We start from the raw sequence: 27,716 nt of genomic DNA on the forward strand, positions 1-27,716 counted from the left end.
TCACTTCTTCCGGCTTGTGATCTGGCTGCAAATCCAGTTCATCCCATCCTATTAAAAACAAGAGACTCGTGTGAGCACTGGCCCCTCTCAGCGTCCCCTGGCTTGATTCCTTGTGGGGGTCTCTTTGCCACATCACTGGGCCCTAGGCTTCTTCGCTGACCTCCCCAACCCTGGGACTTCCTCTGGCCCTCACCCCAATACCTGGACTCCTTCCCCAGACAGGGCTGAGCAGGCCTGGATTTGCCATTGGCGGTCCCGGTACGTAGGTAGGTTCAGTCCCTCTGCGATCTCTGCAGCTGGTGCTGCACTTGCCAGATCCTGCTTGTTGGCAAACACCAGCAAAGGGACCCCCATGAGACTCTCGTCCTCAATCAGCTCCGCCAGCTCCTGCCGAGAGACAGAGCGAGCCATCGGCCCTGAGCGCAGACAGCTGCCGGGCTCTGCTGCCCAAGCCTCATTCTAGGGGCTTGCACCCACCTTGTCACACATGTGGGATCTGGATAATGAGTTGTGGGGACATCCCTCACCAAGTGTCACTGAGCTGGCACTTTCTCTGCAAGGATCCCAGGGACACTGTCAACCCAGCAGGATTCTGGGGGCCAGAGGCCAAACCCCTAAGGGCAGGGAGTTTCACCCTCCCTGAGGCTGACTGGAATTGGCACAGCCCTTCCTGACATCAGTCCCCTTCCAAAGGGAAAGCCCAGCATGTGTAACCGGTGGGTGTGATGAAGTGGGACTGTTCTTAATGTTTCCTCTGAATAGTGTGGGGGTGCCTCAGTTTCCCCTAGGCAGTTCTTAAGTATCTAGGGGGTGGGGTAAGGGTGTATGATCATTGCAGAGCCCTAGAGGGCAGGTGTGTGCAGGGGTCTGGACACAGAGAATGGCCGACACCCTGTTTCCTGGCCACTGATGGCCTGGGCCCTTCCCCCCTGCAAGGTGAGAGCTAAAGGGCTGGAGAACAAAGGAATCAGGTGACCTCCTGGCCCGGGAAAGGAACAAAGCCCAGAGGAGGAGGGACTGGAGGGAGTTTTCAGTTTGGGGCTGGCTGGGATATGGAGTGAAGTGCAGACAGGGTTGTCTGGCTCACTGACCCCAAAATGGACCCAACTGAGGGGTCCCGTTCTCTGCACCTGCAAGCTCTGTTTTAGACCATGTTCCTGTCATCTAATAAACCTCTGTTTTACTGGCTGGCTGAGAGTCACGTCTGACTGTGGAGTTGGGGGGCAGGACCCTCTGGCTGCCCCAGGACCCCGCCTGAGTGGACTTGCTGTGGGAAGCGCACGGAGGGGCAGAGGAGGCTGAATGCTCCGAGGTCAGACCCAGGAAGGTGGAAGCTGTGTGAGTTGTGTGTCCTGCAGACAGTCTGCTCACAGAAAGGCGACTGCCCCAGAGTCCTGACTGGCTTCGCAGGGAGCATTTCCACAGCATCGCTTGGGGATTCCATGACAGTGGGTAGCCTTGACCCTGGTTTCTGACTATGGCCTGGGATGTGGGTTAAGGTCCTGGCTCTGGCCTGGCCTCTGTGACCTCAGGTCCCATCAGTATCATGGGGCTCACGAGCTGGGGAGGAAACATTCCTCACCACGAGCCCCTTTGCTGCCTGCCATGCCTTCCTTCAACTCAGGATACAACTGGCTGCCAGGGAACTACATTTCCCAGCAAAAAGAACAAGGAATACTTGTGGCACCTTAGAGACTTAACAAATATAAATTTGTGAATCTCTAAGGTGCCACAAGTATTTCTCGTTCTTTTTGCTGATACAGACTAACACGGCTACCACTCAGATACATTTCCCAGCAATCCCTCTGTGGGGGATTGGGGGAGGTTCAGCAGGCGTGGGGGTCCAGCCCAGCTTATTCTCAGAAATGAGTAGTTAACAACCCTGGTTCTCTCTGCACCCCATAGATATACCTCCCTCTCCCAGTGATAAGCTGCCAAAATCTGAAGAACCGGTTCCTTCAGTCGCTCTGGGTCTTTTCGGCGGTGGGTCTTTCACTCACTCCAGGTCTTCGGCAACACTGGAGTACCTGCCGCCGAAGACCTGGAGCAAGTAAGGGCCTGCTGCCGAAGTGCTGCTGAAGACCTGGAGCGCCGCCAGGTGAGTGAAAATTAAATAGTGATTCTCAGCCAGGGGAGCCTCCCCAGCCAGGGGAGCCTCCCCAGCCAGGGGAGCCTCCCCAGCCAGGGGAGCCTCCCCAGCCAGGAGCTCAGGCAGGCTGGACAGGACAGTCCTGCAGGCTGGATGTGGCCCATGGGCCGGAGTTTGGCCACCCCTTTAACAACCGGTTCTAAACTGGCTTCAAAATTTAACAACCGGTTGTGCAAACTGGCTCCAGCTCGCCACTGCCCTCTCCCCAGAAAAGTCTTAAATGGCCAGTACACACTGTTATACTGGGCAAAGCAGCTGCTCCAGCACATGGCTAAGGCTTGGTCCCAAAGACCCCCAGAAGCACGCACATCTGTGACCTGCCCCAGCACATGCACTGTCAAGAGAGCAATCTGCCCACAAGTCAGTGTATTTTCAGGGAGGCCCCTGAAATTTGATCGGGGGCACAGCCACATCGTACCTGCCCGGTCTCCTCAAAGCGTTTCTTGTCAGCGCTGTCAATGACGTAAATCTGCCACAGGAACAAAAGGGAAAGTCATCTGTTCACTTCTTGCTCCCCTGGAACAACGGCTCTTGCTGTGGAACCCCAGTATTAGACCCCAGCCGGTCCAGCATCCAACACTGCCTTGTGAATGGGGCCGAGGGGCTCGCTCACCCCTTGGGCCAGCCCTGCCTACCTGGGGGCTGGGCCCCATGCTCACCAGTATGTCTGTGTGGCCCAGGTACTTCTTCCAGTAGGGGCGGATGGCACGCTGCCCACCGATGTCCCAGACGGTCAGCCTGAAGCCATGCGAGTGCACACTTTTTATGTTGAACCCCTGCACAGGGAACAAACCAGGCTGTAAGTCCAGTCAGGGAAGGAGAGCCCACCTCATCCACTGTGCGCTGGGTCCGGGGTTCTGCACCTACCTGCGTGGGGGTGATGGTGCTGACCTCCTCCGATGCCAAGCACTTCAGGAGTGTGGTTTTTCCGGCATTGTCCAGCCCCAGCAGGACGATCCGCAGTTCCTGCTCCACAGAGCCCTTGAGCTTTTGGATGACAGCGAGCAGCCCCTGCAAGGACAAGGGGACCCTGTGTGGATGGGGCTGCATCCCAGTGCCCCCCAGGTATGCCTCGGGTGCTGCAGAATCCTTGACTGGGTGGGTCTGAGCTGGTTCAGAAGACATGCTGGGGGTGCAGTCAGGGAGATGACTGATATTAGACAACCAAGAGCCATTGTTTCTGGGATCTATCACATGTGATGACATAGAACCTGTCTGGAGAGTGAAACTGAATATTTATGGCAAGACAATTGGACTTGAAAATTGACTGAAGAGCTGACATCCGCCATCTCAGAAGTGATTTATGATCACCTTCAACCCCTCTCAGAGCTGAAGTCACCCAACCCACTCTGACTAGCCCTGGAGGTACTGTGAGCTGCGTGGGCCAGTTCACCACAGAAATAGCTTTCAAAGACACAAGCTTGAGCACTCAGTGTGTATGTGATGAAAGGACCACAGACCAACAGCCTCCTCAGCCGCAGCATGGCAGCCAGGATGGCCTAGTGAGAAAGGTGGAAGAACTTGATGGGATATTTCACGATATTGGACTTTTGAAAGGAGATCCAGTACAGATAATCCTAAAACACAATGCTGCACCATAGAGCATACATACCCCTCTCAGGATTCCTATCCACTTACTTCATAGAGTGGAAACTGAGTTAAACAGAATTAAATGGATTGGCATAACCAAGAAAAATCTTCGAGCCAACAGCACGGTGTGCCCCAATGGTACTGGCTATAAAGAAAAATAGGAAAATACGAATCGGTGTGGATCTTAAGACTCGGTGAAGCAGTTGTAAGGGAAAAAAATATGTCCTCCCAGCACTGGCTGATTTCCTCCCCAAAGTGAAAGGAAGGACAGGATTCTCCAAGCTGGGTGCCTCAAGGAGACTCTGGCAAATTCCAGTAGCCAAAGAAAGTGTTAAACTGACTACATTTATCACACCCTTTGGTAGATTTTGCTTTCCAATATTACCTTTGGGATTACCAGTGTGCCTGAAATTTTCCAAAGAAAGATGGCAGAACTGTTAATGAACACAAATGGAGTTGTCATTTGCATAGACAATATTCTGATATATGGGTCTTTGAGGGAAGAACACACCAAAACTGTCGAGGTCCCAAGGCTAATCATTTAGTCTGGACTAAAGCTAAACAAGGAGAAGTTTGTTTTCTGACTACCCCAAACTGAGACAATAAACAAAGATGGAATCAGTCCTAGACCTGAGAAAGAAAAGTAATTTGAGAATTGAATGTACCAGAACTGAGATGCCTGCTGGTGCTGGTGAATTACCTTGTTTGGTACCCATACGACCTTTCTGCAGTGACAAAACCACTGAATAAACTATTGAAGTCCAACACATCTTGGCCATGGGGCCAAATCAAGAAATTGTCTTCAAAGGGTAAAATAAATGACCTCAATAGCTCTAGCTCTCAAGTTCTATGGGAATAAACCCACAATGGGGACCAGTGGAAACACAAGGAGCTCTGGCCTCGGTGGTGAATTGTTGCAAACAACGTGGCTCTGAGTAGAAGTCAGCTGCATTTTGCCCTTGCACATTCACAGAAGTGGAAAAATTATCGGCACAGATTGAAAAGGAGTGGCTGGCAAGCACGTGAGAACTTTACAGAGATCTATGTGGATTGTATTCACTTACACTGATAACAGACCATAAACCACTTGTAGCCCTCTGTGATGGGGTGACTGCCCCACACTGGCCCAAAAAGGGTTAATAGAGCCCTAGGGAGTCTACGCAGGAGGCAGCCAATTAGAGAGGGGCTGTGAGGAGCAGCCAATCAGGGCCTGGCAGGCCCATAGAAGAAGAGCTGCAGGGCAGAGCAGCTTCCATAGCTGCCTGGAGCTTGAGGAGGGAAGATCAGGCCAGGCTCCTAGCAGAGGAAGGAGAGCCAGGACCCTGGACAGAGCAGTGCTACTAGCAGTGACCAGGGGGAGCTAAAGACAGCTCTGGGTTGGCTGTGGGAATTTGCAGGCTGATGCCCTGAGGGAAGGGCAAAGAGGGTGCTGGGGGCCATGGGGAAATGGCCCAGGGAAAGGTACTGAGAGGTTGAGGGGATGCAGCACGTGGCTGCCATTTACAGGGTCCCTGGGCTGGGACTCAGAATAGTAGGTGGGCCCAGGTCCCCCCCTGCCGATTGCCACTGAAGAAGTGGCCAGAAAATTGGCTGTGGTAGCCACTGAGGGAAGTGGCTGGACGTCAGCAGACTGCAGGCCCCCGGAAGCGGGGAGATCAGAGCACGACATGTCCAGAGAGCTGGGTCACGAAGAAGGTGCCATGCTCCTGGGAGTGACATGAGTCCTGGGGCGGGAGTGACAGCAGTGAGACACCACCAGAAAAGGATCCACCGGCTAGCAGAGCTAATCCCCAGGACAGCCAGCAGGAGGCGCCGCAGTCGTGAGTGAACTCTGTCTTACCCTCCTCAACGGAAAAGACCTGGATCAAGCACTGCGGAGATGCCAGCATCTCTTGCTAAGGTTAATACAATGTAACCCGATTGCGGAGTATGTTCCTGGGAAAAATCGGTTGGTTGCAGACACTCTGTGAGAGAGCCAGCATTGCATGAACCACCCGAGCTCACAGATGCTGCAAAGGCCTATGTGGATGCTGTGCGCACACATAGACCAGCGTCACAAAAGAGGCTAGACCTGCTACGGAAAACCAACCTCAGCAGACATGCAACTTCAGGCAGCTCTACGCTCCCTTAGGGCCGGCTGGCCCAAGTATCTAAAGGACACAAAGGACATTACAAGACACTACTTTGTGGTACATGGTGTGACACAGCAGGGAGGGGGGAGTGTTGACCTGGGAACGTGGCTGGGGAGTTTTATAGGGGATGGGAGACCTGAGAGCCTGTAACATGAGCCAGGAGGGGGGTTGGGGCCAGGTGACACCTTTGCCTGGAAAACTGGACAAAGGCTGGAGGAGGAGCTGCGGGGAGGCTGGTTGGGACGCTGGAGGGTTTTCTTTCAGTTTGGAGTGGGCTAGGGAAGAGGGGAGAGCCTAGAGCATGGGGTCTAAGCTCTCTATCCCCCAGAAGGACCAGACTAAGGGGTCCCATTCATGCCTACAAGCTTTGGGTTGGATTGTGTTCCTGTCATCTCTAATAAACCTTCTGTTCTACTGGCTGGCTGAGAGATCACGGTGAATGTGAATCGCAGAGGAAGCGGGGATACAGGACCCTGACTCCCCCACGCTTCGTAACAACTGGTGGCAGAGGTGGGATCTACTGCAGCCCGTGGATGGCGCTTCCTGCAGTAAGTGACTGGGGAGCAGTAAAACGAAGGGGGGTTAACGAGGACCAGGCGTGCTGAAGATTCAGAGAGGAGCAGTTTCAGGGGGCAGAGGAGCTACGCTTAACCCCTGGGGGTGTGTGACCAGTGAGAAGGACTGTTGCAATAATAGGGTCCCCCTGGGGACTGCGGCAAGCAGTCTCGGGGGCGGAGGAGTCTGTGGCTTGACCCGGGGAGAGAGGTGGTGACCTGGAGAAGGGCTGGGACACTAGGGGTGAGAGCACACAGGCCTGCGAGTGGCCAGCAGGAAGATGTATGCTAAATGCCTTAAGAGCGATTTGGTGGAGCTGAGCAGGCAGAGGGGGCTGCACACTGGGAGGCTCACCAAAGAGCAGCTGATTGCCCAGCTGGAAGAAAAGGATCACTTGGATGCACCGATCCCTGTCTTTGAGGGAAGCAGCCCAGCAGAGGCAGTGTAGGTCCCGGTGCCTGACCTGGCTGGGAGGGGTCAGACGGCTGCCGAGAGCATCCCGAGACTCCATGTGCCTATGCCTAGGGTAGGGGCTGAGAGGAGCCCAGTGAATACCGAGGGCACCCTGACCTGAGCAGCCAGCTGGGGATCCTCCCGGTGGAGCTTCCCATCCCTGGAGCTGAGGCGGCTGGAATGGGAGAGGGAGATGAGACTGAGAGAGTTGGAAGATCAAGAGAAGGAGCGACAGGACCATGAAAGGCAGCATCAGCATGAGCTGAAGGAGCAAGCAGAACAGGAAAAGCAGTGGCAGCATAAGCTGGAGCTGGCCAGACTGAGGATCAGCAAGCCTCCGGCTGCAGTGAGTGAGGGTGGACCCAAGACGGCACTGAGCTTTGATAAGGGCCTCCTGGCCCAGCATAAGGAAGGGGAGGACATAGATGACTTCCTGAATGCCTTTGAGAACGCCTGCGAGCTGCACAGGGTTGACCCTGCAGTCAGGCTCCAGTTTCTCACCCCCTTACTGGACCCCAAAGGCATGGAGGTGTACAGCCGAATGACAGGGGTGGAGGTAGGGGACTACAAACTATTCAAAAAAGCCCTGCTATGTGAGTTTGACTCCCAAGATGAACTGGAGAAGGTTCTGGAGTCAGTGTAAAACCCCTGAGGGCACATATCTACAATTGACCCGCCAGATGCAGGGATATGCCCGCAAGTGGGCGGATGGGGCCCAAACTAAGGAGGACCTGCTCGACCTAATTGTACTGGAGCAACTGTATGAACAGTGCCCATCCGACCTGAGGCTATGGTTGGTGGACAAAAAGCCAGAGAACCCGCAATATGCAGGGCAGCTGGCCAATGAGTTTGTGAACAGTCAGGGAGTGGCAGGGAGGAACCCCAAATGAACAAGCCCACCATGATGCAGAGAGAGAGTCACCATAGGACCTCCCAAAGGGGAAATATGGAGAACCCCCTCCCAAGGGGAACATCTGGCATCAGGTCCAACCGATCCGCTTGAGGGGACCAACGGGACATGAGCTGCTATCACTGTGGCCGGAGAGGCCACGTACGGACCCAGTGCCCCAAGCTCAGGGACAGACTGAGCAGACTGAACCCACTCAGGGTTAACTGGGTAGGGACCCAGCCGGATGAGGGCCAGACTGCTCATGCAAGGAGGGCTGGCAGCTGTCCAACTGCTCAGGAAGGAGGAAGACCAGCTCCTCTGGGGGGCTGGATGCTCCAGACTCTAAATTCTCACTTTACAGGGTGGGCGCGGGGCTGTCCCTGTGAAGTGAGTGCCTTGTTCCCCTGGAGGTGGATGGGAGGAAGGTCAAGGGATACGGGTGCGGAGGTGATGGTGGCCCGGCCCGAGGTGGTGGCCCCACATCGGGTGGTGCCCAACACCTACCTGACCCTGATGGGGGTGGGCAGGACCCCATTCAAGGTGCCTGTGGTGAGGGTACATCTTAAATGGGGGGCCAAGAAGGGCCCCAAGGATGTGGGGGTGCACCACCATTTGCCTACTGAGGTGTTGATGGAGGGGGGGGACCGAGAGGACTGGCCCAGCAACCCCCAGGGTGCCCTGGTCATGACCTGTAGCCAGAACTGGCGAGGGGCACTGCGCCCTGACCTTGGGGAGGGTACCTTGCCAGAGGCGCAAGACCCTGCCCTGGAGGGGAGGGAGCGCTGAGGGACATGGCCCGCTCCCCAAACCAAAGAGCAGGTACAAGCCTTTATTGGGATGGCGGGGTACTCTCGAAGATTTGATGGGGGTGGCTATGGTGCTAAAGTGGGGCACAAATCTTTGATAGTACCCCACCATCCCAATAAAGGCTTGTACCTACTTTTTGGTTTGGGGAGCGGGCCAGTCCTGGATCACCTCCATCTTAGCTGGTTCTGGTTTTAGGCAGCTGCTCCCCACCTGATGACCCAGCTAAGACACTTCAGCCATCCCCACCTTGCACTTCTCTGCTTTTACAGTCAGCCAGGCCCCCTGGAGTCAGTCCAGCACTTGTCTAACCTGGGACACATGATCCTCCCAGGTCTGGCTAAAGACACAGATGTCATCAATGTACACCACGGCAAAACTCTCCATCCCCCTCAGTAGCTGATCCACCAAGCTCTGGAAGGTGGCCGGCGCTCCCTTGAGGCCGAAAGGCAGGGTCAGGAACTCATAGAGCCCCAGAGGCTCTGGTCAGGTGCTGAAGGAGGCTCTGGTCAGGGGCCCGGTTCTGGCAAACCCAGACTTTGACAAGCCCTTTATGATGTTCACCGATGCCTCAGACATGGAGCTGGGGGCAGTGTTAATGTAGGAGGATGAAAAGTGGGAGAGACACCCTTCGTGTACCTGAGCAAGAAGTTGCTACCCGGAGAGCAGAACTACGCAGCCATCGAGACGGAGTGCCTGGCCATGGTATGGGCCCTTAAAAAACTAGAGCCATCTCTCTTCGGGCGACACTTCACCGTGTACACCGACCACTCTCCCCTGATCTGGCTGCACCAGATGAAAGGAGCCAACGCCAAACTCCTGAGGTGGAGCCTGCTCCTGCAGGATTATGACATGGACGTGGTCCACGTGAAGGGAAGGGCCAACCTGATAGCGGATGCATTGTCCCGGAGAGGGGGCCCTGAACTTCTCCAGGTCACTGGTCAGAGTGACCCCGCTCAGTTCAGTCTCGAAGGGGGGAGAGATGTGATGCAGCAGGGAACGGGGAGTGTTGACCTGGGAATGTGGCAGGGGAGTTTCACTGGGGATGGGAGACCTGAGAGCCTGTAACCTGAGCCAGGAGGGGGTTGGGGCCAGGTGACACCTTTGCCTGGGAAACTGAACAAAGGCTGGAGGAGGAGCTGGGGGGATTCTGGGTGAGACGCTGAAGGGTTTTTCTTTCAGTTTGGAATGGGTTAGGGAAGAGGACCCAGAGCGGGGGTCTAATCTCCCTACCCCGCAGAAGGGCCTGACTAAGGGGTCCTGTTTGTGCCTACAAGCTCTGGGTTGGATTGTGTTCCTGTCGTCTCTAATAAACTTGCTGTTCTACTGGCTGGCTGAGAGTCACGGTGAATGTGAATCGCAGGAAACAAGGGTACAGGGCCCTGACTCCCCCACGCTTCGTAACACATAGACAGTTCAAGTGAGTCAAATGGACTCATGGTTAAAAGCAACTGCACTGTAATTCCAACAAAAGGAGAGGAGAAATCCTAAGCCTCACCCAGGAAGGACAGAAAGGACTAACTAAATGCCATGAACGGGCCATCCAGTCGGTGTCGGTGCCAGGTATCAGCAAGGGCATAAAGAATAGAGTAGAGCATGTGAACACTGCCGAACACAACACAAAGAATCTTCAACAACGCCCCTGCCAGACAGATCTTGGAAGAGACTAGCTGCAGATTTATGCCAGTTCAGAGGACAGCATTATCTTATTGTCATTGACAGTTTTTCCAGGTGTACAGAAATAACATACTTGAAAGACATAACATGTTGCAGTGTTATCGAGAAACTGAAGTGCACTTTTGCTCACTTCCATATTCCAGAGCAACTAGTGATGGACGACAGACCCTATCTGACTGCTGCAGAATTTCAGTCATTCTGTAGAAAACACAACTTTGCTCTCATTCCTAGCAGCCCACATTACTCACAAGCAAATGGAGAGGCTGAGAGAGCTGTACAGGCAGCCAAGAAAATCCCGCAGGAGGAAGATCCATTCCTTGCTCTTCTGAGGTACAGATCAACACCAATAGCAGCTCCTGGAGATAGCCCCACACAACTCCTGTTGGGAAGACAACTCAGAACGACAGGTTCCTTTCCAAAGTTGGAACAATCTCCAGCATGGCCATACATGAAGAGAGCAGCCCAACTGGATCAAAAGGCTGAACAGCTTTGCAACAGACATCACTCAGAGAACTGCCGGGTCTAGCACCTGGGGACCATGTTCGTGGCAAACTTGATGAAGGAAAAAAACCTGACAACTCCAGCTCCTGTAAAGAAAAAGAATTCATCGCCCAGACCACATGTGATCCAGACTGACTGGGGAGAGTTCAACAGAAACCATCAACATCTACAGTTTGTTCCTTGGAAAGAGCCATCAATGGAGCAAACTCTACAGATGGTGGGTGCAGAACAAGAAGACTCAGAGATTCCAAACCTGCTACAGCCAGTCGGTGAAACTAGCGGATAGGCAGAGGACCAAGTTGTTACACATTCAGGTCACGTAATTAGAAAGCCAGTATGCCACCTGGATACTTAATAGAGTGATCCATACAGCAATTCAGAGACAGCGTGCCACTATAAATCCTGGACATGGTAGAAATGTAGCACTGAAAGGGGGAGGAGTACTGTCCCTTACTGTTCAGCTGTAATGCACCTTTCTCAAGCCGCCCTCGGGCAGACGGGGCGGCACGTTAGAGGGTCTCATGAGTAGCACAGCGGCCGTGTTGTGCTAAGAGTGACGCTCTGGAGCCAGTCCATAGCTGGCACAGAAGCGTGGCAGTAATGGAGGCGGGGAGGCTTGTAGGGAATCGTGGAGAGAATTGGGGCTGGCCCCAGAACCTCATGGGACCAAGCCAAGGGCTGCTGCCCCCATCCCTTGGGACTGCTGCTCGGCAGGTTTTTCATCTGCTATTCAAGCCAGGCCCCATGAGAGCCCTGGGCTAATCCCAGCCTGATTCAGGCCCCCAGCCACCTGGCCCCATCCCAGCTCTCAGCCTCTGGCCCCATGGTGTATTTTGACTCCATCCTGGTGCCCCAGGGCCATCCCAGTTCCTGGCCTCCCACCACTTTGCTGATCCCAGCCCTGCCCCGCTTGCTGACTGTGAGTCAGGCTCTGCCCCCTTTTGCCTAGGCCCTGCCCTCCAGCTGCTGCTTCGCTCTGGAGAGATTAAATTGGTGCAGCTTTCCAGTGCCCCCCATCCCACACACACTGACAGGTCCCGCTCTTGGGAGTACCAGGCACCGGCTCTGTCATCTCAGCAGGGAGGGTTTGGGGTTCCCAGGTCCCAATGCTGGAACAGTCACACTGAGCACCCACCCTCCTGTGAGGCAGCCCCACAGTGACCTAGCTGGGAGCCGGCCCCACTTACCTTCTGTACTTCACCCATGGTCTAGGAGACTCTACATCCTCTGTAGGGTGCAGGGCGCTGGGTGCTTCTCTGGGCTCGGGGCCAGGTCCCGTCCTGCAGCTGCGTGCCTGACACACGTCCCTTCGCCAGCACGGTCAAGAGGATTAAAGCTCCAGAATTAGCTGCTGTTCCTCCATTTACCCACAGCATTAAATACCTCCCTAGGAAAATCCCCCAGCCAGCTGTCGCCCAGCCTGCCAGCCGCTCCCATCGGCCCAGCCCTGAGCCACAGGGGAAGGAGAACAGCCTGGGGCAAAGCCCCTTTCCCACCCTTGCAGGGTCCGTGAGGCTCAGAGCCCCCCGGTGATACCACTGTGTTCCAGTTGAGGGGAGGAGCCAGCCCAGACCCACGGCAGGTGAACTCCCCCCAGCATCAAGGGGCCTTGGCTGCCCGGACCAGCCTTCCAGGCAGGTCACCCAAGCCCATCTGCCACGCCCTGTGGGACAGAGGTGAGAGCAGCAGCCCCCAGGCAGGGCCCATGCCAGCAGGGAGCAGGTGCACTGGGTACTGGGGTGCACTGGGGTGCACAGAGCCCTGGAAGGCAGTGGGGCTGGAGGACATGCTGGAGGTGTGCACAGGCGCTACACAGCAGAACGCAGTGACAGTCCCGGTGAAGTGGTGCAGCCTCTGGACGAGCTGTCCATCCTGGGCCCAGACTGAGCTGGTCAGCAGACTGCGAGAGAAGCCAGGAGGTTATGGTCCTGAGCACCCACGCCCTGCTGGTCGCTGGCCGGGGTGTCGGTGGAGCGACGGGGGCGAGGGCCCAGCCCTGCTGCCCGGGGGAGCGACAGGGGCGAGGGGGATGCGGTACTGGCTGTGAGGGGCTCGGACGCTGCGGTGAGGGGCTCTGACATTGCCGTACCTTAAAGGGATCTGGTCTTTCCAGGTTCTCATCACTTGAGTTGACCCTATGCCCGTCAGCAGGATGTTCCCGTGAGCCCCGTGGCTTTGTCCTGCGTTTGTGGCTCTCCTTTCCTCGATTGCAGGGGCCTCGGCCAGGGCCAGCTGCCACCTCTGAGCGCCCAGGCCCCGTCTGCTGCGGGAGTGGTGGTGCTGGGGTTCAGAGCTGGGCCCCGGGGCATGCAGCCCTGGGGCGGGGGGCTGGCCTTGCTGGGGGGGGGGGCTGTGCTACAGGGAGGGAGGCTCCTCTGCAAACCCCAGTTCTAGCTGCGGTTTGGTTTCCATAGTGACACTTCCTGCGGTAGCAAAAAGAGGTAGTGAGCAGCTCTGTGATCCTGGCAGTGAGCGTGCCGTGCCGCTCCTCCCGCCGGGGACGCCCGCAGCCTGCTGGCCTGCGCGGGGCCTGCCCGCCGAGCCCCATGCTCCCTGCCTGCACAGCCCCCCACTGAGGCATGCCTGGGAAGGCAAAGCACCTGGGTGTTCAAAGCAGCCACATGGTGAGTGCCCGGCCTGCTGGGGGCGCATGGGCGGGAACGAAGTTCAGCTGCTCTGGAGGTGCGACCGAGCCACACCCAGCCTCTGTGGTCCTTGGCTCGCCCTGGCCAGCAAGACTCCCCCAGGGACAAGGGGGGCTGCACCCCCCCACCAGCGGATCTGTTCCTGGCTGGAGGCTGCCGGTCCCTAGGAGGCCCCAGCCCCAGGGTTCTGTCCCCACCCTGGGCCACTCTGCTCCAGAGAGCGGGAACGGTGAGCAGGGACCCTGCCCCTTGGGGAGATGCTGTCTTGGGCTCCCCTGCCCCAAGGATGGCTCGGTGCAGCCCATCCTCCCTCCCCTACATTGCTCTGCCTGCCTTCAGAAGGCACTGAGCTATGGGCCCAGAGACAGTGAGGTCCTCAGCCTGCCCATGGGCGGCTGGGGTGGCTGCTGGGACCTGTGGGGTCTGTGCCAGGTGTTGGCAGCCTTCCAGAGACACCAGCAGCTCAGAGCCACCCGCTCCGGGCAGAAGCAGCATTGTCAGTCTGAGCCGGGTCCCGACCAGCCTGTTGCACAATTTGGCATGCTGGGTAGGGACTAGGCCAGGAAGGCTGGGGCCATGGGGCTGCAGCCCCGGTGGGATTCCCTGGCAACACCGGGTGTGTGCAGAACCCAGGGCTGAAATAGTGGAGGGGTGGGAGGAGTCTGTGGGTTGGGATTGAGGGGCATTAGCACAGCTGGGGGGGCATGGAATAATAGGGGTAGGGGTGGCTGCAGGTTGCAATCATGGTGCACCAGCAGAGTCTGCGGTTGGGAGTCCGGGGCAGAGGTAGCAGGTGGGCAGGGCAGAGCTGGGGTGGGGAGTCTGGGGTGGGGATAGCAGGTGGGCAGGAGAGAGCTGGGCGGGGGTAGCAGGCGGGTGGGGCAGAGTCTGGGGTTGGGAGTCTGGAGCGGGGGTAGCAGGCATTTAGGGCAGAGCTGGGGTGGGGAGTCTGGGGCGGGGGTAGCAGGCGTTTAGGGCAGAGCTGGGGTGGGGAGTCTGGGGCGGGGGTATCAGGCGGGCGGGGTAGAGCTGGGTAGGGAGTTGGGCGGGGGTAGCAGGTGGGCGGGGCAGAGCTGGGTAGGGAGTTGGGCGGGGGTAGCAGGTGGGTGGGGCAGAGCTGTGGTGGGGAGTCTGGGGTGGGGATAGCAGGTGGGCAGGAGAGAGCTGGGCGGGGGTAGCAGGCGGGCGGGGCAGATCTGGGGTGGGGAGTCTGGGGTGGGGGTAGCACGCGGGTGGGGCAGAGTCTGGGGTTGGGAGTCTGGGGCGGGGGTAGCAGGCGTTTAGGGCAGAGCTGGGGTGGGGAGTCTGGGGCGGGGGTAGCAGGCGGGCGGGGTAGAGCTGGGTAGGGAGTTGGGCAGGGGTAGCAGGTGGGTGGGGCAGAGCTGTGGTGGGGAGTCTGGGGTGGGGATAGCAGGTGGGCAGGAGAGAGCTGGGTGGGGGGCGGGGGTAGCAGGTGGGCGGGGCAGATCTGGGGTGGGGAGTCTGGGGTGGGGGTAGCACGCGGGTGGGGCAGAGTCTGGGGTTGGGAGTCTGGGGCGGGGGTAGCAGGCGTTTAGGGCAGAGCTGGGGTGGGGAGTCTGGGGCGGGGGTAGCAGGCAAGTGGGGCAGAGCTGGGTGGGGAGTCTGGGCGGGGGTAGCAGGCGGGCGGGGTAGAGCTGGGTAGGGAGTTGGGCAGGGGTAGCAGGTGGGTGGGGCAGAGCTGTGGTGGGGAGTCTGGGGCAGGGGTAGCAGGCGGGCAGGGCAGAGCTGGGGGTCCAATGTCTAACCGGTTTTAGAGTGGCAGCTGTCTTAGTCTGTATCAGCAAAAAGAACGAGGAGTCCTTGTGGCACCTTAGAGAGAAACAAATTTATTTGAGCATAAGCTTTCGTGGCCTAAAACTCACTTCATCGGATGCAGTGGAAAATACAGTGGGGAGATTTATATACATAGAGAACATGAAACAATGGGTGTTGCCATGCCAACTATAACGAGACTAATCAATTAAGGTGAGCTATCATCAGCAGGAGGAAAAAAAAAACAACCTTTTGTAGTGATAATCATAATGGCCCATTTCCAACAGTTGACCAGAAGGTGAGAGTAACAGTAGGGGAAAAAGAAAAGGAGTACTTATGGCACCTTAGAGACTAACCAATTTATTAGAGCATAAGCTTTCGTGAGCTACAGCTCACTTCCTCAGATGGCATCTGAGGAAGTGAGCTGTAGCTCACGAAAGCTTATGCTCTAATAAATTGGTTAGTCTCTAAGGTGCCACAAGTACTCCTTTTCTTTTTGCGAATACAGACTAACACGGCTGTTACTCTGAAACCTGTCAGTAGGGGAAAAATTATCAAGGGGAAATAGTTGTACTTTGTGTAATGACCCATCCACTCCCAGTCTTTATTCAAGCCTAAAGTTATTTGTATCCAGTTTGCAAATTAATTCCAATTCAGCAGTCTCTCATTGGAGTCTGTTTCTGAAGTTTTTTTTGTTGTAATATTGCGACTTTTAGGTCTGTAATCGAGTCACCAAAGAGACTGAAGTGTTCTCCGACTGGTTTTTGAATGTTATAATTCTTGACGTCTGATTTGTGTCCATTCTTTTACGTAGTGACTGTCTGGTGTGGCCAATGTACATGGCAGAAGGGCATTGCTGGCACATATCACATTGGTAGATGTGCAGGTGAACAAGCCCCTGATGATGTGGCTGATGTGATTAGGTCCTATGATGGTGTCCCTAGAATAGATATGTGGACAGAGTTGGCAATGGCTTTGTTGCAAGGATAGGTTCCTGGGTTAGTGTTTTTGTTGTGTGGTGTGTGATTGCTGGTGAGTATTTGCTTCAGGTTGGGGGGCTGTCTGTAAGCAAGGACTGGCCTGTCTCCCAAGATCTGTGACCTAATCATAGGACCTAATCACCCCATCACAGGCAGCCCCCCATGCTGTGCAAAGCCCTTCTTCTCAGCACCCAGGAGGGGAGCAGTTCTCTGTTGCTGCTGGGACGTGAGCCCGGCTTTAAAAGGGGTGCCTGGCAGCCGTTTCCCCAGAGCTAGGAGCCCGGGGTGCCCTGGGGCTGGCAGGGCTGTGGCTGGGCCTGGCCTGCTGGGGGCGGCATCTCCAGACATTAGCCAGGAGAGAGCGTACAGCACTCCCCCTGGTCTGTGCCATGAGCCCCGTCTGGGAGCTCTTGGGGAGGGCGGGGTGTCTACCCTAGCTGGCTGGGTGCTGCCTCATAGAAATGCCCACATTAAGGGGTTTGGGGTCTCCCCCAGCCCCAGAGCTGGGAGGTGGCCTGCAGTTGTTGGCCTGCTGGAGGCTGTGGCTTCCTCTCCCTTTTCCTGCCGTCCCTCCCCTTCCTGTGCCCTGGAGGCTGCTACGCTCCCCCCCCCCCCCAGCTGCAGCGTCACAGCTGATAGCATCAGCCCTTTCTCAATCACCTCACTGAGCTGAGCAAGGAGGGCAGGCCAGAGAGCGCCCAGCCTGCCAGCTGACTCCTGCCCCAGCCCTGCAGGATCCCAGCTCCATGCGAGCACTGAATGGCTCCTGCACAGACCAAGCACCCTGGCGGGGAGACACCTGGCAGCCGGTGTCCTTGCACTCTCCTTGGCTGACTCATCCCTCGCCCCAAGGGCTGCCTGGGCTGGCCTCCCTGCTCTCCATAGCTGCAGGGTGCAGGGCCTGGGATCCTGGCTGACCTCTCCTCTTCCTGTCCTTGCAGGGCCTGGCTGTGTCAGACGGAGGTGAGTCACACCCTGCCTGGGAGATGTGGGGGTGGCGTTAGGAGGAGCCCGAGAGTGGTAACCAGCTTGACTCAGTGCCCAGCCCCAGTGGGGCAGGACCAGGAGCCCTTATGGCTGCTCAGCTGGATGGTACAGAGCCCCTGCCTGGCTCACCCACAGCACCGGGGACCATGGGGGGTGAGGTGGGACTCCCTGTGGGGGGCAGAGCTCCCTCCTATCCTTCCCCTCCTGCGTCACTCAGGAGATGGCTGGATGCACAGGCACTAGCCTGGCTGCCCCTTTGACAGTGCCCGGACCCCTGCCCAGTGCCTGCCTACCTCCCTCTGGACCCTGGGCTGCTGGCAAAGGCTGATGCCCCTCTCCTGACCAGGAGACTTGCCCGTACCTGAGCCCAAGGGCCCAGGCCCGCTGAACGTCATGCGCCCCTCTCCAAGCTGTCCCAGGCTCTCTGCAGCTGCCGTGCTCCTGCTCAGGTCATGTTTGGCAGAGTCTCTTGCCCTGTCTGCCAGCGTCCTGGTGGTTCTGATGTGTCAGACAGGTCCAGTGTGGCCCGTGGGCCCTAGATCTGGCGCCCCTGCTCTGGAGTGTCTGGCTTTAGGGCTCCCGGCCCTGCCCTGCCCGGACAGCGCCTCCCCATGCTGTCCCCTCCGGCTGGGCGGGGAGCAGGCCTGGCTCCAGGGAGTGGGGCAGGGCCTGACCTCTCTTTCTGCATCTCAGAGTTAAACAGCTCCGGGGCCCGTGGCAGTAGCCACAGTGTACACAGCCTGCCTGGAGCCCAGAACGCAGGCTGCGCTGCAGAGCTGCCCGTGGCTAGCTGGGCTGAATCCTTTGAGACGCTGCTGCAGGACCGGGTGGCCGTCACCTACTTCACTGTGAGTGCCAGGGTTTGTCAGACCCCGCCGGGCCCATCCCACCCCCCTCAGTTCCCCCCATTCTGCATCTGCTGGCTTGTGCAGGGACTCCAGACAGCGTGAGGCCGGGGGGCAGAGCCTGGGCTGGCACCCTGGGGGAGGGTTGGGCTGGCCCCCCCGGGCATGGGCTGGGCTGGCCCCCCCGTAGGGTAGTGGCATGGGTGAGGCTGATACCACCGTGCTCCTCTCCTGCTCCCCAGGAGTTCCTGAAGAAGGAGTTCAGCGCTGAGAACGTTTACTTCTGGCAGGCGTGTGAGCGATTCCAGCAGATCCCAGCCAGGAACACACAGCAGGTACCAGGCCCAGGGGAGGGCTAGGGGCTTGGCCATGCCCCACTCCTGACACAAAGCATAGGCTGAGGCTCGGACCTGGGCTGCCCCCCGCAGGGAAGCACATGCCAGGGCATCCGAAGGGACTTGGGCATCAGTAGGAAGCTCAGTGGAGACCCTGAGGGGAGCTGCAGCCAATAGCTAATGGGTTGAGGGGATGGAGAACAGCACGGAGCTCCCTTGGCCATTGTGTGCTGCACCGATCACCCCTGCGGGCCGTGCAGAACTGATGGGCTCTAAGAGAAGGACAATGCCAATGATCAAGGGCTGGAGAGAGACAGAACAGATGGGGGTTGTTCCCTTAGCGAGATGAGGAAATGGGGTCCTGGTCTAGAGATGGAACCTCGGGACCGTTTGTCAGGTATACAAGAACAAGGGGAAATTCAAAACTGATCAAAGGTAATCCTCCCCCCACCCCCAAGTGTAAATAGCCAGTGGAACTCATTGCCACAGGTTGTCAGTGAGGCCAAGAACTAGCGAGAGCCTGAGAGGAGCTGGCCATGTGAATGGATAACAGGTATGCAGAGCTATAACAGTACAGATGGCATTTGGAAGGGCTAAAACCTCCTGCCTTGGGGCTTAGGCCAGTCTCTGACTGTTAGGGGTCAGGAGCAGGGGTCCTACACCTTCCTCTGAGAATCTGGTGCTGGGTGCAGCAGGGAAGGGCTGCTGGGCCCGCAGGACTGGCCCAGTCTGGCCGTTCCTGGGTGTGATGGGTTGGGTCACAGAAACCCCTTTGGGAACTGCCACCTAATGTGCTGGGACTACCTCTGAGCCCGTTTTCCCTGGCAGCTTGGGACTTCAGTGCCCTGCCTTGTTTGAGCCAGACACACTCACCTGCTACAAACACAGACCCAGGTCTGAACCACGTCCCCCACAAGCTTCAGGCTTAACTGAAGACAGCTTGAGAAGTGCTCCTGTCTCCAGCACCCAGTTCCCAATGGGGTCCAACCCCCAAATAAATCCATTTTGCTCTGTATAAAGCTTATACAGGGTAAACTCATAAATTGTTTGCCCTCTATAACACTGATAGAGAGACATGCACAGCTGTTTGCTCTCCCAGGAATTTATTACTTACATTACTTGCTCTGGGTTAATTAATAACTAAAAAGTGATTTCATTAAATATAAAGAGTAGGATTTAAGTGGTTCCAAGTAATAACAGACAGAACAAAGTGAATTACCAAGCAAAATAAAATAAAACACACAAGTCTAAGCCTAATACAGTAAGAAACTAAATGCAGGTAAATCTCACCCTCAAAGATGTTCCAATAAACTTCTTTGACAGACTAGACTTCCTCCAAGTCTGGGTTCAGCAATCACTCACACCCCTGCAGTTACTGTCCTTTGTTCCAGTTTATTTCAGGCATTTCTTTGGGGTAGAGAGGCTATCTCTTGTGCCAGCTGAAGACAAAATGCAGGGATTTCCAAGGGCTTATATAGCTCCTCTCGTGGGTGGAAACCCCTCTCCCGGTGTACAATCACAGCTACAAGATGGAGTTTTGAAGTCACATGGGCAAGTCACATGTCCATGCATGACACAGTTCTCTACAGGCCAAGCCATTGCCCATATGTTAGCCTGAATGTTCCCAGGAAAGCTCAGGTGTGGATTGGCGTCTATCAAGGTCCATTGTTAGCCAAGTACTTCCATTTACTTGAGTAACCCCTTCACACTATGTTGACCAAATCTGCCTTAGGTGCTTTCTACAGCAAACACTTTAAGTACAAGCGTAGAGCCAATGCTCGTAACTTCAGATATAAAAATGAAACATGCATACGAATAGGATGAATACATTCAGTAGAACATAACCTTTCAAAGATATGTTACATGGCATATCTAGCATAAAACATATTCCAGTTATGTCATATTCTCACTCATAAGCCTATTTCTAAAAAGCATTATGGCGTGCGATGTCACACTGGGTTTCCAAGGTTTTCAGTGCAAGGTGTTGCCAGCGCTTGGAGACTGGCTGGTGACCCTGCTCTGCGTGTGCTTCCATGCACGCTGGCAAGGGGGCTCGGCCTCCCCCGTGATAACTCTGTCTCCCCAGCTGGCCCAGGAGGCCCGGCGGATCTATGACGAGTTCCTGTCCAGCCACTCAGTCAGCCCTGTTAACATCGACCGGCAGGCCTGGATCGGGGAGGAAATGCTGGCCATGCCCACCCCTGACATGTTCCGAGTCCAACAGCTCCAGGTGAGCATTGCCCCTGCCCAGCTCCCCAGCCAGGTGAGAGGGGCCATGGAGCCACCCCCCAAGACTCAGGATGGACGAGTTGGGGACATATCCCCTCCCCCAACTCTCAGCTGGGAGTAGTGGGCAGTATTCCAGAGCTCCTGATTCTGGGACTTGTCCCTCTGCCTCTGAGAGTATGAGGGGGCCTAGGCTGTCCTGGGGCACTGGGCGGGGGGAGGGCGCTAACCAGATCTGTCTCCAGGGGTTGTGCTGGACGGGGGGAGGGGCTAACCAGGTCTGTGCCCAGGGGCCGTGCCAGGCTCTGGATGGGAGAGGGGCTAGCCAGGTCTGTGCCCGGAGGCCATGCCAGGTGCTGGGCATGGGGAGGGGCTAGCCAGGTCTGTGCCCGGGGGCTGTGCCAGGTGCTGGGCAGGGGGAGGGGCTAACCAGGTCTGTGTCCGGGGGCCGTGCCAGGTGCAGGGCAGGGGGAGGGGCTAACCAGGTCTGTCTCCGGGGACCGTGCCAGGTGCTGGGCAGGGGGAGGGGCTAACCAGGTCTGTCTCCGGGGACCGTGCCAGGTGCTGGGCAGGGGGAGGGGCTAACCAGGTCTGTTCCCGGGGGCCGTGCCGGGCGCTGGATGGGAGGAGGGGCTAACCAGGTCTGTGCCCGGGGGCCGTGCCGGGCGCTGGATGGGAGGAGGGGCTAACCAGGTCTGTGCCCGGGGGCCATGCCAGGTGCTGGGCAGGGGGAGGGGCTAACCAGGTCTGTGCCTGGGGGCCGTGCCAGGTGCTGGATGGGAGGAGGGGCTAACCAGGTCTGTGCCCAGGGACCGTGCCGGGCGCTGGACGGGAGGAGGGGCTAACCAGGTCTGTGCCCGGGGGCCGTGCCGGGCGCTGGACGGGAGGAGGGGCTAACCAGGTCTGTGCCCAGGGACCGTGCCGGGCGGGGGGAGGGGCTAACCAGGTCTGTGCCCAGGGACCGTGCCGGGCGGGCGGAGGGGCTAACCAGTTTTGTGCCCGGGGGCCATGCCAGGCGCTGGGCACGGGACAGGCATGGCACTAAGTGCATCCCTCTCCTGGTTCAGATCTTTAACCTGATGAAGTTTGACAGCTACGCACGCTTCGTGAAGTCCCTGCTGTACCAGGCGTGTGTGAGGGCCGAGAATGAGGGACAGCCGCTCCCGGACCTGCGGTCTCACTCCCGGAACAGCAGCCCCCCACCCGACCTTGGCAAGGTACCAGGTCCAGCTCCCCAGCCCAGCAGTGGGGCCCAGGGGTGGGGCTGCTGGAAGGACTGCAATTGTGGGCACCATGCAACCAAAATGGGCCACATTTGAGTGGCAGTGTGACCCAGTGTCACGGAGTGTGGGTGAGTCCAGGGCCTGCACCCCTCTTCCTGGGATTCACTGTGACTCTCGGCCAGCCAGTAAAATGGAAGTAAAATGTAACACCTCTGCCCCGGAAACGCTGCTGCGTCCGCCGGGCGGCTTCCCTCAGGGACAGGGATCAGGTCATCCAAGCGATCCCTCTCCTCCAAGTGGGCAATCAGCTGTTTCTTGGTGGACCTCCCAATGCGCAGCCCCCTCTGCCTGCACAGCTCCACCAGGTCACTCTTAAGGCGTTTAGCGTACAGCTCCCTGCTGGCCACTCGCAGGCCTGTGCAACTTTCCACGGTTTCTAGGAAGAATCCCTAGTGTGCCAGTCCTTCTTGAGGTCACCACCTCTTTGCCAGGGTCGAGCTGCAGACTCCTCCGCCCCTGGGACCGCTCGCTGCAATCCCCCGGGGGACCCTGTTACTGCAAAAGTTCTTCTCTCTGGTCACATACTCCCAGGGGTTAACCACCCCCTGAAACCGTCTCTCTCTAAATCTTCAGCACACCTGGTCCCCGTCAATCCCCCTTCGTTTTACTGTTCCCCAGTCACTTACTGCCGTTCACAGGGTGCAGTACATCCCACCGCTGCCACCAGTTGTCATGGAGTGTGGAGGAGTCCAGGGCCTGCACCCCTCTTCCTGGGATTCACTGTGACTCTCAGCCAGCCAGTAAAACAGAAGGTTTATTGGACAATAGGAACACAGTCTAAAACAGAGCTTGTGGGTACAACCAGGACCCCTCAGTCAAGTCCTTCTGGGGGGAAGGGAGCTTAGACCCCAGCCCTGGGGTTCCCTGCGTTCCTCCACCCAGCACCAAACTGAAACCAAAATCCCCCCAGCAGGCTCTCTCCTGCAGCCTTTGTCCAGTTTCCCGGGCAGAGGTGTTACCTCCCCTGCCCCGTCCTGGCTCAGGTTACAGGCTCTCAGGTCTCCCATCCCCTGTGAAACTCCCCTGCCACATTCCCAGGTCAACTCTCCCCCCTCCCTGCTGCGTCACACCTGGCACCTGGGGTCGTGACACCTGGCTGCTCCTCCAGCATGCCAGCAGGGAAGGGCTCCCCCATTCATCACCCAGCTCTGCTCAGGAGCCAAGGGGGGCTCAAAAGTGGGGAGGCAATGGGGGTTCCCTTTCTTGGGGGGGCAGCCCCAGAAGCTCCCTGAGCTGAGATCTGCCTCTCTTGTCCCCTAGAAGGTGAAGCTGAAGCCGGGGAAGTCCCTGCCGCTAGGGGTGGAGGTGGCCGGCAGCTGTGCTGGCAGGAGCCCCCAGAGATCCTTCAGGAGAGGGGAGCGGAGAGAGCCCTCGTGGACAGGTAAACCCCACGCTGGGCCCCACCTGGCTGCCATCTCAGTAGCCCCTCAGGCCTGTGGCCGTCCCTTCCCAAAGGGCCCTGGAGCTGGCCTCTTGTCCTGATGTCCGTCCGTCTGTCTGTCTGTCCTAGAGGTGGGAGACGGCAATGGGGGCTTGTCCCTGTGGCGCGAGTCCCAGGGCTCCTTGAATTCCTCTGCGAGCCTGGACCTGGGCTTCCTCTCATCATCCTGCAGCAGCAGCAGCATGGCCAGCAGCTCCCAGGCGGAGGTAAGTGCCCTGCCGCGGGACCTGCTGCGTAGCCACGCCACCCACCGGGCTGACGCCGCCTCTTCCCCTGCAGAGCCACAGGAAGAGCCTGGGAGGCGCAGAGCCCGACCCGCAGGCCAGGCCCAGCAAGTACTGCTGTGTGTACCTGCCGGATGGCACGGCCTCGCTGGCCTCGGTACGGGCTGGCGTCTCCATCCGCGACATGCTGGCAGGCCTCTGTGAGAAGCGCGGCTTTAGCCTCCCTGACATCAAGGTCTACCTGGTTGGCAACGAACAGGTAGGGACAGTCCTGGGGTGGGGAGGAGAGAGCTGCGCAGGCCAGGGACGGCCTGGGGGCTGCATCAGGAGCAGGCCCTGGAGCTGCCTCGCCCGAGGGACCCCAGGGCCCCGCACTGACAGGCGCTGCCCACCTGAGGCACCTCTCTGCAGACCGGAATTCCATGAGGCAGGGCTTTGGGGGGCGGTGCCAGGGCCGTGGGAGGGTCTGTGTCTCAGGTGGAGCCGTGTTCCTGATTCTGACGTGTCTCCTCTTGGCGTGGTTCTTCCCAGAAGGCGCTGGTGCTGGACCAGGACAGCGTGGTTCTGATGGACCAAGAGGTGAAGCTGGAGAACAGAATCAGCTTCGAGTGAGTAGCAGCTGCTGGAGAGACAGATGCTGCTGCACCCTGTGAACATGGGGCCAGCACCTGCAGCACTGGCTCTGCATATCCCTGCCTCTCCAAACCTTCCCCGTGCTCCACGCCCCGGCTCCCCATGGCACCAGCACCATGGCCATGGGACTGAGGCAGCGGCTCTGGTGCTAAGTGCGAGGGGCTCACTGGGGTGGCAACCCTCCCCGACTCTGGGGTGGGCCCTCAGAAGAGCAGATGGGAGCATGGCTCTGACCCGCCCCCGCACACGCTGGCCTGGGCGCCGCAGGTGCTGGCAGGGCTCATCCTGACTGGCCAGCGAAGGCGGCTTCACCCCAGGATGAACATGCCTGGAGCGGGCATCTGGCAGCCTGGGCTCACCAGTGCCCAGTGCAGCTCCACCAGGCTCACTCTGCCCTGCCCCACCCTGCTCGGCTCTGCCCTGCCCAGCCCCACCTCCTCAGCTGCTGCCTGCCCCACCCCGCCTTGCCAGGCTCAGCCCTGCCCCATCATTCCAGATGCTGTCTCGCCCCACCAGGTCTTGCCACATGCTGCCATGCATGGCCCGTGTGTTTCCTTCATCTCTGTCTTCCTAGGCTGGAAATTTCCCCCCTCAGTAAAACTGTGCGAATCACCGCAAAGTCGAACAAGTGCCTGCGGGAGGCGCTGCAGCCCGTGCTAAGGAAGTATGGTGTGGACGTGGAGTGGGCACTGCTGCGGCGGGTGAGAGCTGGCCCGCAGCCTGGGCAGGGGGCTGCCTTCCCCCGCACTGGTGGAGTCCTAGGAACCTGCAGAAGGGGGCTGCTGTCTTTCAGTGCTGGGCATAAGCACCCACCTGGGGCTGCAGGGGTAGATCTTAGGGAGTCCTTTGCCCCCATGCAGAACTCAGCCCTGCTCAGGTAGGAGAGGCCAGACTGTGCCTTGTCCTGCAGGCAGTGCCCCACCCATGGAGCCTGGGGCTGGCTACATGGCTTTCCCCAGAGGCTGCCTGCCTGCCCTCCTGTGGGCAGAGCTCCTACCCCAGGGGACCACACCTCCAGCCATTGTGTGGCCTGTGCCCTCACTGCCCCTCACACCATGGCCAGAGCCTGCTCTTGCTCCCCACTATGCGCCATCCCATGCAACGCTCCCCGACTCTGTTCTGCTGCAGCAGGGGGAGCCGGGAGCCCTGGACCTCAAGAAGCTGGTCAGCACCGTGGCTGCGCAGAAGCTCATCCTGGAAGCTGCAACAGGTATGGCCTGCAGGGCGGAGCAGCCAGGCTGGAGCACCCCCGTGGTCCCACCGCCTATCCAGGCCAGCACTAAGTCTGTGTCCAGCCCAGGGCCCTGTGGGCCCCGCACAGCACTGTGTGGGCCCGGGCAGTCGGGTATCTTCCTCCTCCCCAGTCAGCCCCAGCTTCTGCACCAGTGGGGTGCCATGTGCCTTGGCTATTGGCTGCCGTGAAATCCCACAGCAGTGAGTTCCACAGTTATCGTGGTGCTGCGTTCTTCCCTGGGGGGCCTGGGCTCCTGCAATGGCAGGTGGTCTGCTCCTGCCTGTCCCGCGGGCAGAAGGCTCTGGGCCTGACTCGCTGCGGTGCTTGTGTTGCAGAAGTGAAAGGGACGGGTGCCAGTGACGCTGCCGTGGCCACTTCCCCCCTTCGGTGCAAGGTGAGTCCTGAGCACCAAGAGGGGCCCGGGCAGGGGGGCTGAGGGGGTGCCCCAGCAAAGGAGGGCAGCACTAGATTAGGCCCAGGCTGTCGCTGAGGCTGGGCTGGGCTGGGAGTCCCTGGGAGTGCAGCTCTCTGGCTCACTTGGGCGGTGAGCCCCGTGGCCGGAGCAGGGTACAGTTCTGGGCCAGGCTGGCTTTGGGGCATCTCTGTGCCATGAAGGGGAGGCAGGTCTCCCTGCCGGGCTGGGCTGGGGTTGCCAGCTCACTCTTCCTGCTCCTCACGTGCTCTGTCCCCCACTCCCAGGAGGACGCCCCCACAGACACAGAGGTGGAAGCAGACATGCTGTCAGAGGTGCTGCCATCCTTCACCAGGTCCAGGCCAGCAGCCCCGAGGGGCGTGAACCGGTGCACGTATGACCTGGAAGGTGGGCAGCCCTGGCATCTGGCACGCTCTTAAACCAGCACCATGTGCAGAGGGCAGGGACACAGGGGGCATATCTGGGGTGCTGGGGGCAGAGGGCGTCTGTGGTATGTTCAGTGTCAGAAGGAAACGTGGGAGGTGGGGAAGTGCAGGGGCAAATGGGGTCTGGGAGGGGGGGTCTGAGTGCAGGATGGGGGCTCTGGGGTGGGGGAGGGGAGTCTGAGCGTGGGATGGGGACTCTGGGCAGGGGAGGGGAGTTTGAGGCAGGATGGGGGCTCTCGGGCACGGGAGGGGTCTGGGAGTGTTCTGGGGAAGTCTGGCTCTGCCCAATGACTTCACTCTTCCCTCCTTCCCCCAGGACTGGTGGAGCTGCTGAACCGTGCCCAGAGCTGCAGGGCCAACGACCAGCGTGGGCTGCTTTCTAAAGAGGTCCTGGTCCTGCCCGACTTCCTGCAGCTGCCGGGGCAGGATGCTGGCCCCAGCAAGAGCTCTGAGCGGCAGCATGGCCCCTGCGATGCCAGCCCCACCCGAAAGGGGGCGGGTGCCCCCTGCCCCCTGGATCCTGCACTGGTGCAGCCACCTGTCCATTCTGAACTGCACTGAGCCCCATGCTGCACTTTCTTCAGAGCTAGTGCTGAATTGGGGTCAGTCCCAGTGCCCTGGCCAAATCCTGCCTCCCTAAACTGCTCTGGTGGTTTCAGGAAACTACAGTATTCTCCACTTCCTGTCCTAAACTGTTGTGTAGTGTTGCTGTGAGTTGTTAAACAGCTGCCACGTTCCACGCTAGAGGTGGCTGCATCTCAGTGGCAAGTGAAGTGAGCCTGTATATAGTTTGAATGTCAGTTGTTTGTAAAGCACTTTGGGATGTAAGATATGCCTGATTAACAACCTGCGTGGCCCAGCGCCTCTGTGCTTCTGTCACCAGTCCTTGCCACGGGGACAACAGGGGATGGGAGCCTGCAGCCCCCAGATCAGTGCTGCCTATGTCTGCACAGAGGGGGCCATGGAGAGTTGGCAGCTGCCTGGGGGAGGAGGCTCCCTGGGGTAACCTGCCAGTGGGGAGGGGGATGGTGGCGCGTCAGGACGAGGAGGATGGGGAGGCACTTTGGCGTGGTGTCGTGGGCAGGAGTGGCTCCCTAGGGTGGCCCTTCGATGCGTCTCACTGGGGTCTCGGCCAGACACCTGCCCCTGTTTAGCTCCAGAAGTGCGGGCAAGCAAACCCCAAACCCTCAGCTGCTACAGGGCTGCAGCAAGGCCTGGCTGTTCCCAGCAAGTGAGAGCCCCTGCACCAGCTCCAGGGTACAGGAGTCCCCAGTGCCCAGGCCGGCTGGACAGGCTGCATCTCCTGGGAGCCAGACCCCATGCCCATTGGGGGATAGCTATGGGGCTGCGAGGGGAGCCCAGAGCCCCCCAGGCCACATCAGCTTGCCGGCTGTGGTGCTGCTTTGCATGCCAAGGGCAGCTGCGGAGGTGGCTGCTCCGCACTGGCTGCCCTCGTCTGCATGTGACAGCACCTCATCGGGCTGCGTGTGAATGGGGAGTAG

General features: G+C 58.4%; 1 protein-coding gene and 1 pseudogene across 5 annotated transcripts; one reads left to right on the forward strand and one right to left on the reverse strand.

Moving 5' to 3' along the window:
- LOC140916424 (ADP-ribosylation factor-like protein 3) lies at positions 1–13,298 on the reverse strand (annotated as a pseudogene). The gene is made up of 8 exons (XR_013636212.1): positions 13,169–13,298; positions 12,840–13,030; positions 11,938–12,057; positions 3,017–3,160; positions 2,785–2,925; positions 2,568–2,618; positions 202–387; positions 1–48 (listed from the first exon to the last, which is right to left on the reverse strand). The product of XR_013636212.1 is annotated as an ADP-ribosylation factor-like protein 3 (transcript).
- Positions 13,208–27,076, forward strand: RGS14 (regulator of G protein signaling 14). Of its 4 annotated transcripts, none has more exons than XM_073355062.2 (15): positions 13,208–13,374; positions 17,090–17,111; positions 17,829–17,983; positions 18,223–18,315; positions 20,402–20,545; positions 21,609–21,758; positions 23,085–23,205; positions 23,335–23,471; positions 23,545–23,748; positions 24,021–24,097; positions 24,697–24,823; positions 25,251–25,332; positions 25,692–25,750; positions 26,056–26,176; positions 26,531–27,076. In XM_073355062.2, exons 1-15 carry the CDS (start codon positions 13,330–13,332, stop codon positions 26,773–26,775), a joined length of 1,782 nt encoding a protein of 593 aa, XP_073211163.1. In that variant the 5' UTR covers positions 13,208–13,329; the 3' UTR covers positions 26,776–27,076. The 4 variants fall into 4 exon arrangements, with proteins under 4 accessions (XP_073211163.1, XP_073211164.1, XP_073211165.1 ...); XM_073355063.2 differs by having other exon boundaries at positions 25,254–25,332; XM_073355064.2 differs by lacking the exon at positions 18,223–18,315.
- Positions 27,077–27,716: the final 640 nt, after the last annotated feature.

This window comes from Lepidochelys kempii, chromosome 8 (genome assembly GCF_965140285.1).
Source record: "Lepidochelys kempii isolate rLepKem1 chromosome 8, rLepKem1.hap1, whole genome shotgun sequence".
Taxonomy (NCBI): Eukaryota; Metazoa; Chordata; order Testudines; family Cheloniidae; genus Lepidochelys; species Lepidochelys kempii.

What these genes read in the sequence shown, in the direction of transcription:
- RGS14 (XM_073355062.2), top strand. Translation starts at nt 13,330, where the DNA reads ATGCCTGGGAAGGCAAAGCACCTGGGTGTTCAAAGCAGCCACATG. An exon ending in TGGCCGTCACCTACTTCACT is followed by an intron (nt 17,984 to 18,222) that starts GTGAGTGCCAGG and finishes CCTGCTCCCCAG; the next exon opens with GAGTTCCTGAAGAAGGAGTT. An exon ending in TCCGAGTCCAACAGCTCCAG is followed by an intron (nt 20,546 to 21,608) that starts GTGAGCATTGCC and finishes CTCCTGGTTCAG; the next exon opens with ATCTTTAACCTGATGAAGTT.